Source organism: Diadema setosum, chromosome 7, assembly GCF_964275005.1.
Source record: "Diadema setosum chromosome 7, eeDiaSeto1, whole genome shotgun sequence".
Taxonomy (NCBI): Eukaryota; Metazoa; Echinodermata; class Echinoidea; order Diadematoida; family Diadematidae; genus Diadema; species Diadema setosum.
In genome coordinates, this window is record NC_092691.1 from 18,456,203 (window position 1) to 18,474,039 (window position 17,837).

At 36.4% G+C, this 17,837-nt stretch overlaps 1 protein-coding gene across 1 annotated transcript; it reads left to right on the forward strand.

Annotated features, from left to right (window-relative positions):
* Nucleotides 1–4,260: 4,260 nt before the first annotated feature.
* LOC140230676 (parkin coregulated gene protein homolog) lies at nt 4,261–15,602 on the forward strand. Its single transcript, XM_072310816.1, has 3 exons — nt 4,261–4,638; nt 9,358–9,540; nt 15,303–15,602. Exons 1-3 carry the CDS (start codon nt 4,282–4,284, stop codon nt 15,600–15,602), a joined length of 840 nt encoding a protein of 279 aa, XP_072166917.1. The 5' UTR covers nt 4,261–4,281.
* The last annotated feature ends 2,235 nt before the right edge of the window (nt 15,603–17,837 follow it).

A 17,837-nucleotide genomic window follows, 5' to 3' on the forward strand; every position in this document is an offset into this window, starting at 1 on the left:
GTGACAAATCAGAAAATGTGGTCAATGAAAAAGGATTTGTGTACATCAGTGACCACTGTTTAGTGGCCATAGGACAACTTCAATTTCTTCTGTTTATTGATTGAAAAAAAATTGCAGGCATTGCTATTTCATTTCAGTTTGTGGTTATATCTTATATTTTGTTTCACAGATATTGAGTTTTCTCCCGTGGTTCTTGAACTACTGAGCCCTTCTCTTTGCCCTATATAGGCTCAGAACATCACCAAATTAATATCCGCATGTGGCCTCTGGTTGGAAGTACAGAGGTGAACTTAGATTTAAATGTGAGGACGATTTGAAAATTGAAGGCAAACTCACCTGTGGCCTTGAAATTACGGGGTGGGGGTGAAGGGGGTGGAGCGAAGGAACCTCAGGGAATGATAATGCAATTTACTGAATAATGCATGAATAACGTTTGAGTAATTTTGTGTCGCCAGTATTTAGTATATTTTCCTGTATCATTTTGTTTTTCATCTTTTTCAATCGTAATTGGATCAATGTGAAGCTAGTTAAGATCTTCATATGATGGAAACAACAAGAAAAGAAGAAAATGTAAATAACTTCATATCTACCTATGAAACTGCAGTCTATCTATAGCGTACATAGCACAATCCCTGATGGTATGTAAGTCAGACGGCAACTGGTAAACAATAATTATTACACTGCTTTCATTGAATGACGTCACACGTAATAACTATGTTAAATAAATCTGTCACACACTACAAAATATCAGTTTTCAAAATATTGACATGTCACTTTTCACTGATTCAACATAAAGTATTTTGAACGGAATGAATATTCATAGACATACCGCACTCTGCTGTCATTGCAATGTGTTTTTGCTTTTGTTGCGTCTTTCTCTATTTTACACTTTTTGCCAGGGTTGAAGCTTTTATTGAAAGGCATAAATTACATTGCATGCACTATTATAGCAATTAAACAACAAACAGAAAGGTATGCAAACACATAAAAGCATAATTTCAAAGTACACCTTATACAAACCATTTTGGGCACACTGAATACGCGTCAACATGAACACATAGAAAAGAATTGTACTATGTATTTAGTACCGTATGTCCCCCCTCCCCCCCCCCCCCCAAAAAAAAAAAAATACAACGGGACCCTCGGCAATGATAACTTTAAAAATAGTGAATCAATCCAAGTACAATTTCAGGGTATGAAACTACAACTTATTACCTATGTCTTGCAGAAAACCCCATCCGATTTGCTTCAGTGGTCAAAGAGAAATGAGGCTTTTTGTATAGAGCATGTCAGGAATCCCTTCCCTCCAAGTTCTGTCCATTGTGTTCACACATTAATACGCAGTTTCAAGAGCATCCAAGTGCTAAACTTAGAGGAATCACATCCATGACATGCTTTACAACGATTCTCATTTCTATGTGACCACTTAACCAAATTGAATGGGGTTTTCTGCAAAATATAGGTAAGATGTTATATGTTTAGACCCTGAAATAGCATTTAGACCGTTTAATCGTATTGGAAGTTATCAATGCAAAAATCTGATTGTATTTTTTTTTTTTTTTTTGGGGGGGGGGGACATACTGTAAAACTACCTTTCCTATTCCTTTGGATACGATTACATTTGTATTGTACATGTATTATCTAATAGGTAATATACATGTAAACATGGGGGTTGTTTGCTTACAAATATAGCCAAGATCTCAATATAACGGCTGTCACCTTTATCAAACTGAAAGAGTGTAGCGAAGCCTGAAGTGCAATATACTGTTTATATTCATGAGTCGTGGAAAAGATACTCACAAATAAGGCAAATGAACTGAGTTGGATAAGCTACTCGTGTTGCAGTCTTATTTTGTTCACTTTCTCTGTTTCTTTGTCTAATCACAGCCATCAGACAAAAGTAATGATTTAGACAGTTTTTTTTTTAACAAGGAGTGTTGGGGATTAAAGGTAGACTATATAGTAATCCTGTTTATGCTGATGTTTTTTTTTTTTGGTTTGTTTGTTTGTTTTGCTTTGTTTGTTTGAAAAGAGGATGTTTTATGCATGAATAACCATATCTTAGATCAGTGTAAAATACTGCCACACGAAATCAGATCAAAAGAGCGGAAATGCTGAGAAATTAATTAATAAAATATTGTTACTTTATGCAGTGGAATTCGCTATCTATACGTCAGACCTTCAATAGTTAAAAAGGATCACCCCCCCCCCCCCGAAACAGTAACAATGCAAATAGACAAAACAAACAATATATGTCAGTTATTAGATTGTCCGGTATTGGAATAGAGTTTTTTTTTTTCGATTTACCCACCCCCATCACACATACACACACACACACACACACACACACACGCGCGCGCGCGCGCGCGCGCGCGCACACACACACACACACACACAATTATTTAATTGTGTGTGTTAATTATTTTATTTTGACAATTATTTAATTGTCAAAAGAAAACAATCCTTTCCAATTTATCCAAGTTTTGTAATTATATAATGACACATGTTTAGATTATTAGTATTTTTTATCCTTTTTGCAAATACTATACATGCCTTTTTTACAGGCTGTGCCTTCTTTACAATTGATATGTAACTTATTTGTCTTTCCATTCTCTCCTCCTTTTTTCTTCCCCTCTCTACTTCTTCTTCTTCTCGTTCCCGTCTCCATATTTCCTTCATTCTTGTTCACTTAGCGTATGGATTCATTTCCGTATGTCTTTGCGTTTTTCTTTTTCTGTTTCTATTTTTTCTTTTTTTTTCCTGAACCAAAAGTCCCTCGTATATCGTTTGTTAATTCACCAGTCTTATGTCCTTCTCTCTCTCCCTCTTCACCTCCATATCCCTTCTCTCTCTCTCGTCATATTTTCCTTTCTTTGTTTTTCTGTTTTTTTTTGTTCTTTTTACCATATATCGTGTATATATTGTATATTTCTGTACATTTTTTTTTTCTTTTCATCAATCGCATTTCATTCCTTTTTTGTTTGTTATAGTTGTTTTGTACACTTTTCAGAGTTATTTGCAATTATTATTTATTGATATTATAATGTGCTATGTGTTTTTTATTGGACTCCGATACCCAGAGTTTGGGTTGTGAGTAAATAAACTTTCAAACTTTCAAACTTTCAAACTTTCAAACTTTCAAACTTTCAAACACACGCATCATACACCCGTTTAGGTGTATCCGTGTATCGATGTATAAACAAAATATGCGTGTATTATCCTCTCTCTCTCTCTGTCTCTCCCCACCCCTTCTCTCTCTCTCCGAGAGTTACTATGCCATTCATCATTATTCTCAGTCGAGTGACTTAATTAAAAAACATAGTCTTTACCGTAACTGTTTGATTCAGATTTCAAGTAATTTTGAAATGGGAACTGAGATAATTATCCAAAGTGGTCCGGCATATATATTTCCCACTTCTTACACATTTTCCTTTGTACCATTATAGTCATATTCCCGACGGCACTATTTTGAGAGAAAAAAAAAACACACCCAAAAGCTAGTAAGACTTTAAATTCCCACGACTAGATTCTTTTCACAATTTCATTCGAGTCTTTAATGTCATTGTTTGGAGAGATAAAGGGAATAGGTGATGAAACAATAATCAATACTGGATGACTTGATAAGATCTGGGCAATGTTCAAGTTGATCAGCGTATAAAAGTCGGGCACGAACGCGGAAACGAAAGCAAAGCAATACACGAAAGAGATAAGCAATGCACTTGTAAATTATATAGAAGTTAGACTGCTCAAACAATATCGCCGTTACCTGGACGCTGTTTGCAAACTGGGTCGTTACTATGGCAGAGTAATATCAACAAATACTTCGACCGTAGGTAGCCTGGTAAGCATGCACGGAGACTGGTACGCAATTTAAAGTTCATTACATCGCAGTTCACTTGAACATGAACGGCTGCGAAGCTGACACTCCAGCAGCATCCTATATACTCATACATCTAATCGAGTATAGTATTCTTGTGCGTGCTGCAGTCATTAGGCAAGGGTAACCCGAGCAACGGCGTGTCTTAATGTATGTGTGTGTGTGTCTGTGTGTGTATCTCATGATTAGCATTTGCCGGGAGAGTGCCTGACAGAGTATTGAAGAAAGGATGCACATTTCTCACATTGAACAATGCGGGAAACCTAACTGATCTGTATTATGCTTATATATTTCTTGTATCTATTAAAAATCTGACAGCGCAGCTAGTGCCGAGAGAAATCACTGGCAAATAATTTGTAGATACAGGATTTCTTGATTTTTGCTGCGATCACAAGACTGAAATCATGGCGACACACACACTCCGCATAGTGAACGCGAATACATCTGAGGTTACAACGCATCCTTCTAAATCTGGCGGCCGCACTTACGGCGGATCCCGGCAGACGACGACGGCAAGTCAAAATGGCGCGAAGAATGTGTCGTCCAAGAAGTTCAGCGGCAATGTATCGGGTACGGCCATCGTAGCTTCTCCATTCTCCCCGCTGTCCAGGAGAGAGAATGCCATTGTGAAGCCTCCCCCAAAGGCAGGGGCGTACCAAGAGAAGCCATCCCAACCTTCTGATTTCAGCTATTTCTACGAGAGGGGAGACTTTCCCATAATGGTGGAACACGACACAAGTCATAACAAGATTGCATGGAAGGTGAGTGCGTCAGACGAGGCGAAAATAAACTTACATCTAATGAAGATTTGTAATTCATGATATCAATATCGGTTCCAATAAACAGCGAGGAATTGAAATGTCAGTTAACCTTTGATGAAACTTGACTTCTGATAAAATAAAATCCAACAAGTTTGTTCTGCCTATGTAACGGCACTTGAGATTAGCCCCCCCCCCCCCCTTACAAGAGAAATTTCCCAGCTCATATTCTTTTGTATTAGTCTTCATTCGCAGTATGACAAATAAACCGTAAGTTGATGCCGACTTTAGAAATGAAAGCAGATAGAGCATAATGGAAATATCAGTTTTCATCAAAAGTTACTGGCTTTCTAAAGGCTTGTTGATGCATGGAAACCACAAAGCATACTTTTCCTTTGAACCGAGAAAGGTAGACATCGCATCTTCTTCTCTCCGTTCTTCTCTTCCACATGTACTTCATGTATCTCCGATAAATTTTGCATTCAGTTTGATATCCGCCGTCGTAGGCACATAACTCGATCACTGCATGGTTGGGTTGATGAGGCGAATAAAACGCGGGAAGTAAATTGAGCATGTATGTTGTTTGTTGCTGAAGGTCAGTTTAACAATGTGGTGACATTACAGAGAAATGAGATCGTGTTTTCAGCGAGTCGAGTGGCATTGTGTCGATGGGGTGTTCACGCATTCAGCACATTCTGCAGTCAACGAATCTAAATGGCCGTTTCACTGTCACTTCATGTCGATATCATGACATTGTGAAAAGAATGTGAATTCTGTAAGACGAGGCAAAAACTGCTCAATTGATTTTCTCCTGCTTGAGTGGTATCACAACAATAAAGGTCATGTAATTTCCTGTATAAATGTGTATATGAATATTCAATTCAATTCAATTCAATTCAATTCAAAGTTTATTTCATTTTTCGACAAAACATATAAGTTACACTTCTTTATCTTGACAACAGAGAATAAGGTAAACAGAACCTTATGTATTGAAAAGAATGTAAAACAATACTATTGAGGAGGACCTTATAGTAATTATACATTATAGTAAAAAACAAAACAAAAAAAACATATACATATACATATCAATTTACATAATCTCCCCTATCTCTCTCTCTCTCTCTCTCTCTCTCTCTCTCTCTCTCTCTGTACTTGTGTATCTCTGTGTATGTACATATCATATATATGCCCTTTCAAAGAAGTTGTAAATATATATTTACGAATTCTTTTAGATAAGGCTAACCCTTCAGCAATGTTTGGTGGGATGATAAGTCAGTAGCCTTTAACTCTTTAATGAAGGCTCCATAAAATGTAATATGTTGTCACCCCCTTAATCATCTCTTCTAATCACTACTAATACAACTATTATACAGTACTGTTGCAGTATTAGTATACTGTCATCATTATGACCGCCACTTCACTTCTGTCACTGTGTACCAAAAGTTACTCGTAGCTATTAATATATACCAGTGTACACTTTATCGTATTCGAGACACTATACGGACATGTGTGTAACATATTTATCAGTTGCATTATACTTTGATTAAAAAAAAAAAAAAATTGTCAAGTCCTGGACAATTTAAGGAAAAAAAAGAAAAGAAAAGTAGGCTCGCATCAAACATCCCCGTTAATTGCAATGTATAACACACACACGCTCCTATTACGTGAACCTCAAATTTAGTGTAGGGTCTTTAAACCCTCAAAAAAAAAAAGAATAAAGAAGAGAAAATAAACGTCGATGCTATAACTGCTTTTTATCGAGAGACATTCATTGTTCACGCTCTTTGGAGTAATTTGTTGTTACCATGTGACACAAGAGAAGTGACTATGAAAGCAGATTTAAGGTGAAATTTGATTAGGAATGCTAAATGCTGGCGGCATTAAGTGTTACCACGGCTTTCAGGCTTCAGAAAAAAAAAATTGTTCAAACAACGAGAATTGCTCCGGTATACCCTAATTCATTATCCACCTATAGTGTAATGTATTTACTTTTTTCTGTCTATCCATTTGTTCATTTAGCTATATCTCTGAAGGAATTTGATAATTTTCATGTATAGTAATGCATTTAGGTGTGAGCACTGTGGCTTATGCTACGCAACATGATCATACGCTTGATTTCAGGAGAAAGAATTGTTAATCATGCGCAGCAAAGCGAGTTCGTTATGCTCTCATTTTCCCTTTTCAGTAATAAGAAAGATTCCCGCTTCGTTTGCATCAAACCGTCATACCAATAACGCTTTATACGAAATACGGATTGTTATTATAGCAACGATATCAATATTTTCTTTCTAATGACCTGCAAATAGATCCTCATGATATTGTTCCCCTTGGCTCATACTCTGGTATTCAGAAATCCTGTTTTACTAGAGAGAGGGAAAACGATCTGCTCCCCTCATGAAATAAGACAGCACCGAGAGGGAAACTTGCCGCTTATCGCCTGCCAAGTACGACCTTGCCTCTGTTGTCAAGACAACGAAATGCAGCTGAATTTCCAGCTCTCTTAATAGACATAATTATGTTCGTGCGTATATATCGCGCTGCCTATATCTTCAATACGTTGATATAATGCAATAGTGTAGCAAGAGAGCTATACTGGAAATCAATATTTTAAATGCCTTGCAGTCAATTCCAGTGGCTGCTATCTCTGCCAAGGGAATAAGCTTATTACGCGACGATTTTCAATACATATATACTTTGTGTCTCCATAATATTATCTATATACAATATACATATTATATATATAAATACAGTCGTGATGACAGAGGCGTACGGTACGAGTATCAGCATCATAGCACTATATATATATATATACATATATATTTACATGTGTTTTATTATAGACATGCTGTGAATGTATGTTTACGTATTTACATGGAATAGACACATTTTGTACGTTTAAGTACCGGTATGTGCATTCATACACACACACAAGCCATATATATAACATATATATGTGTATGTATATATATATATATATATATATATAATATACACATTTTATTTATTTACTTCATACAGTAACATTCTACATCGGTTGCTATCCAAGATGATGCTATTTCAGCTATTCCTCGGCTTCTAGTTTCTCTCGTCATAAGAGAGGACACTTTGATGCGCGCAAATTTTTCAAACTCTTTGATGAAAAATAACAATTTTGTAGGATATACAATGGTATGAGAATGGGAATGTGAATACTACATACATACGATACACAAACACACACATGTATAAATAATCTATGGTTGAATATATGGGTGTGTGTGCTTGCTTCGAAAAGTGTAATGGTATAACTGAAATCCATCCAAATGATGTAAAAGATTAATATAGCTTAGTATGAATTTATCCAACAATTAAACAACTCGAAGTGGGTACGTAATTGTGTTGACTCACTGCGCTCGTACACTCTTTTAGATTTTAGATGCTTCTTCTCGTTAATGGAGAATACTGTAACGGTTGTACTATATCTGTAGTGGAAATAGCTGGAGGAATTTGTGAATATCATTACCTACAATGCCCCGAGATCTTGCGCGCAGTCTCCAAAGTATCATTACGCCATAGCAACATAACGAAGATAATAGATTCTCCATTAACTCAAGAAAATTAGAATGGAGGATTACATCTATGGTTTCCATCTTCACTGGGCCTGTCTATCTCAAGGTATTCCTGGGGAGAGAAAGAAAATAAAGATGTAATGTGTAGGGCCTACTTGACAGAGAGTTGTATTTCTTGGGGGGGGGGGTTCAGCTTGTTTTCTGCTGTCAAGAGGACAGCGGTTAAAATGAAAGCATTAATGCATGCATTGAATGAGCATTCGTCACCTTAATTTGCAAACGAAACAAGACACTTAGATTTTTTTTTTTGAGCGGGCATCACTATTGCAATATTAATATCAACCAATTCATTAGATGGAGAAGTGACCGCTAAGCAGCAAATTAGTATACCTCGTTAGTGGCTACCGTGCGCTCTGCTGCCCAGCCTATACATTACTATTGCAAAAGATGAGCGCGCGTTTCGAATGCAGATGCGACGATCATTAGCTCTGTGCGTGCGTACGAAAGATTCATAAATGCATGGGTGAGATGCATAGCGCAATATCTGTTCAGAGCACTGATTTCTTCCTTTAAGAGTGACGGATCCAATCAACGTACCCATCTCATTTACGGTTACATACAACTTGTTTTGTTTCGTTGTTTTGTTTTGTTTTGTTTTGTTTTGTTTTATTTTGTATGGTGTGTCTGAACAGTAGCGGATTAAAGGCATTGTTTACCATTTGCAGATGTAACAAAAACCCAGCTTTAGTGCTTAAAAATAGTCCTAAAATGTGAGTTAGGGATAGAAACAACTAGTGTGAAAAAGTTAATCAGTATAATCAATGTGAAGTATTGTTTAATATACAAAATGTGAACAATACTACAATATACAAAATGTGAACAATACCTTTAACGGCTTGAAGTCCCTGATAAAATTATTTCTAGACTAAGCCGTCTACAGTTATGGTTTAGTGAGAAAAATAGTGATGTCTCCTTACATTATAGGCTTTATTGCACAATGTATAGGAAGTTTTGTGATACAACTGACCTACAGGTATGCATCAAATGTGATAACTCGAACATTTTTTTTCATCAGTGCTCCCAATGGTAAACAGTACCTTAAACGGCTTGAAGTCCCTGACAAATTATAATTTGATGTCTGTATACCTCTTTCTGATGTTCTTCTCCCATATAGGTTGAGATAGAGAAACTCGACTTTCACCATTACCTCCCCCTGTTCTTCGACGGACTGTCAGAAACGCGTCACCCATATAAGTTCTTCGCTCGCCAGGGCGTGCATGACATGCTGACCCATGGGGGTCACAAAGTCTTCCCCGTCATTCCGCAACTCATTCTCCCCATCAAGAAGGCTCTCCAGGTATTTATTACATTATGTCAATTCACTGCTCATAATTATCATCATGTAAAAAAGAGAGGAAAGACTTTTTCCCGATGTGTTTTTAAGAAGATACTTCCTCAGTGCATTAATGTTTTATACCACATCCTATACGAGTCGGGCATATACTAAAGTCAGGAATTGGATTAAATTCAATCGCGTGACGGTGGCCATTATTTTTTATGTTCGTACAAGGATGAACATAATGAAATATTACGGGCCACCATGTTATAAAATATATAACACTTAACATCCCTCCGGGAGTTATATTTTTCCTAAGAGACGACATTTTCCAGAAGCTCACAGGAATTAAGGGAAATGACTCCCGAGGGACTGTCAAGTGTTTTCCTACAACGAAAGACGGGGCAATTATACCATATGGTCTGCATATTTTTTTTTTATTTTCATTTACAAATAATATGCATGAATATTGCAAAAGACAACATAATAGTATTATTTCATGTAACATAGTAACACAAAGAATAACATCTTGTTTAATTAAAGACTGGAAATGAAAATGCATATCAGTTCATTCTTACAGATGGCATAATGTCAGTGCTCGCAATAATGCTGATTTCGATCCTCGCTGCATTAGTCACGTGATGACACTATGACCAATGACTGCCAGTATAATTATGTGCAGACCATTAAAGGGGATGGCTAGTAACCGATCAGTGGGAATCAGTAGGAATGCTGAGGGGTGATTGTTCCAATCCTTGTGGGATTCATTTAAGAGTACATTATATATGCATGCGGTGTAATTGCGAAAGCAATTATTATACAGGATGATCTGAAATAACCGCATTTCAACGTTTCACACCCCTAATCAAAGAGCTCCGAGAGAAGCTAATTTTTAGTTGTTGTCGCTGAATGCTAAATACCTCTTCATTTGTATGTTACAGGTGAATCAGATCTTATTATGTTCAATTCTTATGATAGTAAATCCAGTGCAAGAGTTTTGGTAGAGTTTGTATGGTACATTGAGGACTCAATAAGGTCAACAATAGTTAAATGTGCATTTATACGCAGATTTATAGCTAAGTTCCCCTGTTTGTTTGTTTGTTTTTGTCAAATGACTACTAGTAGTAACGTAATTATGTTGACTCTGGCTCTAAGTATTCAATCACTCCTTTATAGTTTGTTACAGCACACCACGCACCGATGCACCTCATCGTATACACCCCGTGCATACGATGTGCACTGCACTTCACGTTGCACCAGCATGATATGCAGCTATCACGTACTGTCACTCATTGTAAATGGATTTTGATTTTGAAATAGATGACCAACAGCTAGTGAACCATACAAGCCAGTACTTCACTATCAACGAATTTAACAGTCAATTTCCTTTCAATAACGCAAATCAGATTTGTGCTAATTTCAGTTTAATTCACTTTAATATAAGAAGTTTAAATAAAAATTTTGAAATATTTGAATTATTTTTAAGTTCCCTCAATGATTTCCCATTTTCCGTCATAGGAGTTACCGAGACATGGTTGCACACCAATTCCCCGGACCTATTTGGTATTGAAAATTACAATTTTATTCGTAATGATAGAAAGTATGGCAAAGGAGGTGGGGTTGCCATGTACGTCAATAATCAAATTGAATTTAAAATTCGAACTGATTTGTGTATTCAGGAAGCAGAAAGTTTATTTATTGAAATCTTAAATGATAATGAAAAAAAATATTATAGTTGGTATCATTTACCGTCCTCCACAAAATGACATTCAATCTTTTTTTGATAACTTTGACCATTGTGTTAATGAAATCTTCGGAGAGAGAAAATCCATTTTCTTGATGGGAGATTACAATATAGATTTATTACAACCCACCCATTTCCATGACATATTATTTTCCAATTCACTGCATCCCCACATCAATAAGCCCACCAGAATAAATAACACCACCCATAGCAAAACATTAATAGATAACATAATGTCTAATGTAATAACGGAAACCTGTACGAACGGCATTATTTATTCAGATATATCCGACCACCTACCAATTTTTATGATTAATGATAAATCTGTAACAACCCCAATACGCCACCAACCCAAACAATATTTGAAAATGCATAGAAACGTAACGCCACATAATATTGATTCATTGAATCAAGATTTATTTGAAGAACAATGGAATGACGTTTTTGAACTCCAAGATGTCAACTCTTCTTATGAAATTTTTTTACAAAAATTACTAGATTATTGTGATAAACACATTCCTTTAACTCCCAAAAGAAATGGAAGGAAAAAAGCTCGGCAACCCTGGATTACTCAAGGTCTTATATGTTCTATTCTCACTCGAAACCGTCTTTATAAAATATCTCTGAGAAAACCTACTCCTGAAAACGTGAAAAGGTACAAAATATATAGAAATAAACTAACTACTTTGATTCGAGTTTCACGTAAATCATATATTTCGAATAAACTCGAATCTAATAAGGATGATAAAAGTGCTCTTTGGCGGACCGTTAATGAAATACTGAAAAAGAAACCTACGGAATGTCCTGACAGCATTACTCACAACGATAATGTTATTACCAATCCTGATCAAATTGCAAATATTTTTAACAATTTTTTGTTAATGTCGGTCCTTCTTTGGCAGCATCTATTCCCATAAACGATATAAAGAATTATAAAGATTATTTATCTGAAAGTAATCAAAATTCTTTGTTTTTTACTCCAATTAATGAATCGGAAATTATTGATACTGTTCGATTTTTGAAATGTAGTAAATCCTGTGGGCCTGATAACTTAAGTGTGAACTTGTTGAAAAAAATAATTTACCCCCTAGCAGCCCCTCTCACCCATATATTCAATCTATCCCTACTCAACGGAAAGTATCCAGACTCCTTCAAAACGGCCAAAGTTATCCCCATTTATAAAAAAGAAGATCCCTTAATGGTGAAAAACTATAGACCCATTTCATTGTTACCTGCAATATCGAAAATTTTAGAAAAAGTAGTTTACAAGCGTCTCCACTCGTTCATGATTGAAAATGAAATATTAAATGCGAATCAGTTTGGTTTTAGGAAAGGATTTTCTACCGATTATGCTATAATTAAATCTGTTGATAATATTATTGATGCGCTTACTAAAAAGGAGCACATAATTGGAGTTTTTATGGATCTTAGTAAAGCGTTTGACACTATTGATCATGACATTTTACTTGAAAAATTACATAATTATGGTGTGAGAGGGATTACTCTGTCGTGGTTCAGAAGTTATTTAAGTCATCGAAAACAATATGTTGCATTTAAATCCACTCACTCAACATATTCTAACGTGTTATGCGGTGTCCCTCAGGGGTCTATCCTCGGGCCCCTACTCTTTTTGATTTATATTAATGATATTATTAACTCTTCTCCTCGTTTAAATTTCATCTTATTTGCAGACGACACCAATGTTTTTTATTCCCACAGGGACATTGTAACACTGGTTGATACATTAAATACGGAATTAAGCAATATCTCGAAATGGTTTAGAAGTAATAAGCTTTCATTGAATATTGATAAGACATGTTTTATACACTTTCATACGTTGCAATCCCAACCCACCCTTCCTCAAAGTATTTTTATTGATGATATAAACATTGCTGAGAAACATTCAACCAAGTTCCTAGGAGTGACCATAGATAGCAATCTATCTTGGAATACTCATGTTCAGAATATTACAACAGCAATATCTAAAGCAACTGGTGTTTTAAGAAGAATAAAATATTTAATTAATGATCAAACTTTAATTATGTTATACAATACTTTATTTTTACCATATGTAATGTACTGTAATATTGTATGGGGCAACAGTAGCAAAACAAAATTGAATACAATTTTTCTTCTCCAGAAAAAGGCTCTTCGTATATGCACACATTCAAATTTTATGGCTCACACTGATCCCATATTTTATCGCCTAAAAACTTTGAAAGCCCATGATATACATCTATACCTAACTGCCATATTTATGTATAAACACACTCGAAATTTATTACCATTTTTTCATAATACCCTAGTAACCAATGATCATATTTATTTATACCCTACTCGTCGTTCCCATGATTTTCATTTAAGTAATCCGAAGCTTTTACTTGCTCAAAAGTCAATTAGACATCAAGGTCCGGATACATGGAACACTCTTCCTGAGGAGTTGAAACAGTGTGCCTCCTTGTTTTCATTTAAAGCAAACTTAAAGAAGTATATTTTATTACAGTATACTTCAAATACGAACTAAAAACAAACAAATTATACAATTAATGTTGGTCTCCCGATAGCAACAACGCATATCGTCCCCTCTTTCAGTAAACCAATTTTATTATTCTAAATTCCAGCCTATCTGCCATTGTGCACCTTCAAGCACCTGCACACACATTCACCACCACCACCATCACACACTAGAGTTTATTTTCCCCTGCTACTTTCGCAGCAGAATTTATATCGTTACGAATCTAGTACGTCCTTATCTTTTCCTCGGGCCGGCCATCTTTTCAAGCAATGCTTATAATGGCGGCCCTCTGCATAATCGTTTCTTAACTATAAATGCTATTCTTATCACTGCTGCATAGACATGCATATTGTATATTATATTTCTTTCATATCGTTGTTTATGCAAGTCAAAAGACTGTGTTAAGTTCATTTTATATATTTCCTACATGTTCATGATTATGTACTTATATGTATCGCGGTTTATGCAAGTCAAACGACTCTGCGTTGAATTTACTTTGTATACTTCCTGCATCTTCATGATCATGTAACTTATGTATATTGATTTGCAGAAAATAAAGTATCTATCAAACATCAAACAAATATCTACTTAATTAATGCCCCGTCACTGACCAGGCACGCTAACCTATGGAAACATTAAACTGCACATTACTTGAATATGAGACCATTCTGAAGCAAATAATTTTCACACAAGAACAGATATATAATGTGCTCTTAAATGAATCTCACAAGGATTGGAACAATCATCCTCCAGCATTCCCACTGATTCCCACTGATCAGTTACTAGCCATCCCCTTTAATATTCAACTGCGATACTCCACCATGCAGAAGCATTATCGTGTATATAAACAACTGGCAATTGTACCAAACGATAGACCGGAGATAGTTTCTCTATGATTAATTATAATCGATAGAAATATATTTTTATGTAATAGATTAGTGTAGTGTTAGAAATACTGAGCAACCGAAGTCGTCGCTGTGTGTAAGTAACCCATATAATGCGTCAAAAGATTGCTTTTATTGCCGGGAACAGTCAGAATGTTCTAACTTCCGGGTTTGGAATGGTATACATCGAGGAATGATTTAAGTTCCGAGATTTATAGCATCCCTCGATAGTGGTTAAAAGCCTTGAGATGAAATATTTTGTATGTTCCCTCCCATCATCAATACGATATTTAATCTCATATTTGCATAGTATAACATATGTTACTAAATGAGGATCGACCCTATTACCGTTCAACTCAAAGGTGAACCATCAATACATATTGTGGCAAGAATCGATGGCACTTTCCCCATTTTTCAAGTGCCGTGAGAATTAAAATAATCAATTTACTCCTTGTAATTATAATTTTTATTTCATTCTTTCATTTTAGGTGAATACAGGAATTCAGTGGTTTATCATTCCGTCCCTTGATACGTTTACATACCTTTCTAAAATCTTATTTCCCATTTCAAGTCACTTTATTAATATGCATTACAGTGATATCCCAGCTCTGGTCTGAAGGAAATTGTGTCATTTTTTCAGACACGAAACGTCGAAGTCGTCTGCGCTACCATGCGGCTCCTTCAGACGCTGGTGCTCTGCTACGAGAACGTTGGTGAGGCCCTGGTCCCTTACTACCGCCAGATCCTGCCCGTCATGAACCTATTCAAGAACCGGAACAAGAACCTGGGCGACGGCATCGAGTACGACCAGTGGAAAGGCGACAACATCGGCGATTTGGTCAACAAGACGCTGGAGGTCTTCGAGCGATACGGCGGGCCGGACGCCTTCATCAACATCAAGTACATGGTGCCCACCTACGAATCCTGTGTGATGAATTGAGCACTCTGTCAAATTGCACAACGGACCGTGAAATTACGTATTGTCGGTTGGTTATCAATGTGACATTACTGCACTCTCGAGTGTAAAACAAAACAGTCTTGTTTTGTATCATTTTGTTTTATCTGCACTTGAATAATACAGCGCAAGCCTCGAGTTGTGCTGCTAATGATATTTTGCCCTTGCTGACCGAATGATCCGTTCTCCGGACATTCGCGGTGTCACGATACGTCACAGAAACGCATGTCGATTTCCTATGCGTTGTTTTTGATCATTTTGGACGCAATTGTATATAATTCGTATTGGATGTCGTTAGATCTATTCAAAATGCTCATCCTCTGAATATCGCAATCATTAATCTCTGCCCGTAAAGTAGAGCGGGGAGAGAAAGACAGGCAAGTTTACTTTTGAGACGCCTTGAAGATTCAGAGGGGAAAAACGCAAGTGCTGGCCAATTTCTTATCTCATTACTCGAGTGAATGTGACTTAGATTATAATGGCATTTTTTTTTTTGAATCCCTACTGTTTAATTCTCCGGTATGCTTGTTTTTGTTGTTTGTTTTTGTTTTTTTATTTTTTGTTTTATTTCTACTCAATAAATGTTGTAGAAACAACAAATAAGGCTGATAAAAAGATAAGAGCAACTATTTTGAAGCAATAGACTTCAGTCACCGTGAAATTTCTTTTATATCATAATAAGGATGAAAAGCAAGCATTTTTTACATAAGCGAGCTTCCCATTCCGACGCGATAGAAATTGAATAAATCCTTAGTCCCACACCAGCAGGTCTTGGAAGTAATGACAGCTTCGACAACGTGACGCATATACCACGTGACTTCATCAATGATGACATAATCATAATGCAACTTTACTGTTTCAAGAAAACGTAGAATTTTCTTCTCATTCGGCGCTATCAAAAGCATCAAAGCAAGAAAGAAAACCATGGAAGGGATCCGCCCTGTTTTATCGCCAATACAAGAGTTTGATTTCATGGTAATATTGGTGGCACACAATCAGCCGATATCGACTTTGCCCCGCTCACAAAATGTAGGTGAAATTTCAATTCTCTGCTTGATATCCCTGGGTTTGATGGTTGTCAAACTGGTTGTTGAAGCTTAGATCTGTTCGTGGTTGTGACAGCCTGTCATTAACTAGTTTCGACTGTAAATAAGACTGAATAGATGACAAGGTGCATAATATAGTGGCAGTCTAGTTTGTTTGATTTTTCATATAAATTCTGAGATCTGTGATCAGTATGGTTCCAATAATATTATGGTCATTATGATATCCAAGGTAGCCTCTGCAATGTTATCATTATTCTCACAATCTGTCATGACATATACCGGATATCCATTAGTTAACACCTAGGCAAAGAGGATCACAGAGTATGACAAATCTTATCCAAGAATGTGTAAGCTGGGAAGAATTTGACCCATAGATCTCCTGGTTAGGATTCCTGGGTCCCATTTCATAGCTGCGATAGCAACTCTTGCTGGAATGGCAATTGTCATGGTAATGACAAGAATCCAGCTTCCTGATTGGCTGTTGCTACGAGAAGTTGCTACTCGAACAAGAGTTGCCATTCTAATATCTTTTATGAAAGGGGGCCCTGAACTGTATCCACAATATACCCCATTGTTTTGAAGTCTTTGAGTCTTTCCTGATTGCTATTTCCATGGAAGACTCGTTCTTAAGTTAGCAATGTACCCTGTACAAGACATCACGTTATTCGTAATTATATTATTTCGTATTACTAAGTCATTGTGTACACTATACAACTGTACATTATACGCGTAGCGTTAGTAATGTCGCTGCGTTTCAGTACATTGGTGTTTGCTCACGGCGGAGCCATTACAATGTCATCACAAAAATGAATGTTCAAGGCTGTTCAAGCAATGGTATGGTTTGCACTGTGCGTTGCTGGGTTTGAGGCATTACAGCCATATCATCATGGCACTTTGTCACCACTCCAATCATGCTAATATCAAAGCATTTGTAAATATTTGATAACTTGCTTCCTGGTCTGTAGCTTATAAACCCGCCGAATTTATCAAGAATAATGTAATGCGTTTCCGGCATCACTGTAATGACATAGACACCAAGTAACCCTTTAGTCTTAGCAACGATTTCTTTAAAGGCAAACGGAAATTGATTATGATCATTTGTCATTGTTATGTTGCGAATGAAAAGAAAAAATCATGCCGATGGTTATGAAACCCAGAACATTGATTGAACCGA

Coding starts and splice junctions, on each gene's coding strand:
- LOC140230676 (XM_072310816.1), top strand. CDS start 4,282: ATGGCGACACACACACTCCGCATAGTGAACGCGAATACATCTGAGGTT. Junction 4,639..9,357: donor ATAACAAGATTGCATGGAAG/GTGAGTGCGTCA, acceptor TCTCCCATATAG/GTTGAGATAGAGAAACTCGA. Junction 9,541..15,302: donor CCATCAAGAAGGCTCTCCAG/GTATTTATTACA, acceptor TCATTTTTTCAG/ACACGAAACGTCGAAGTCGT.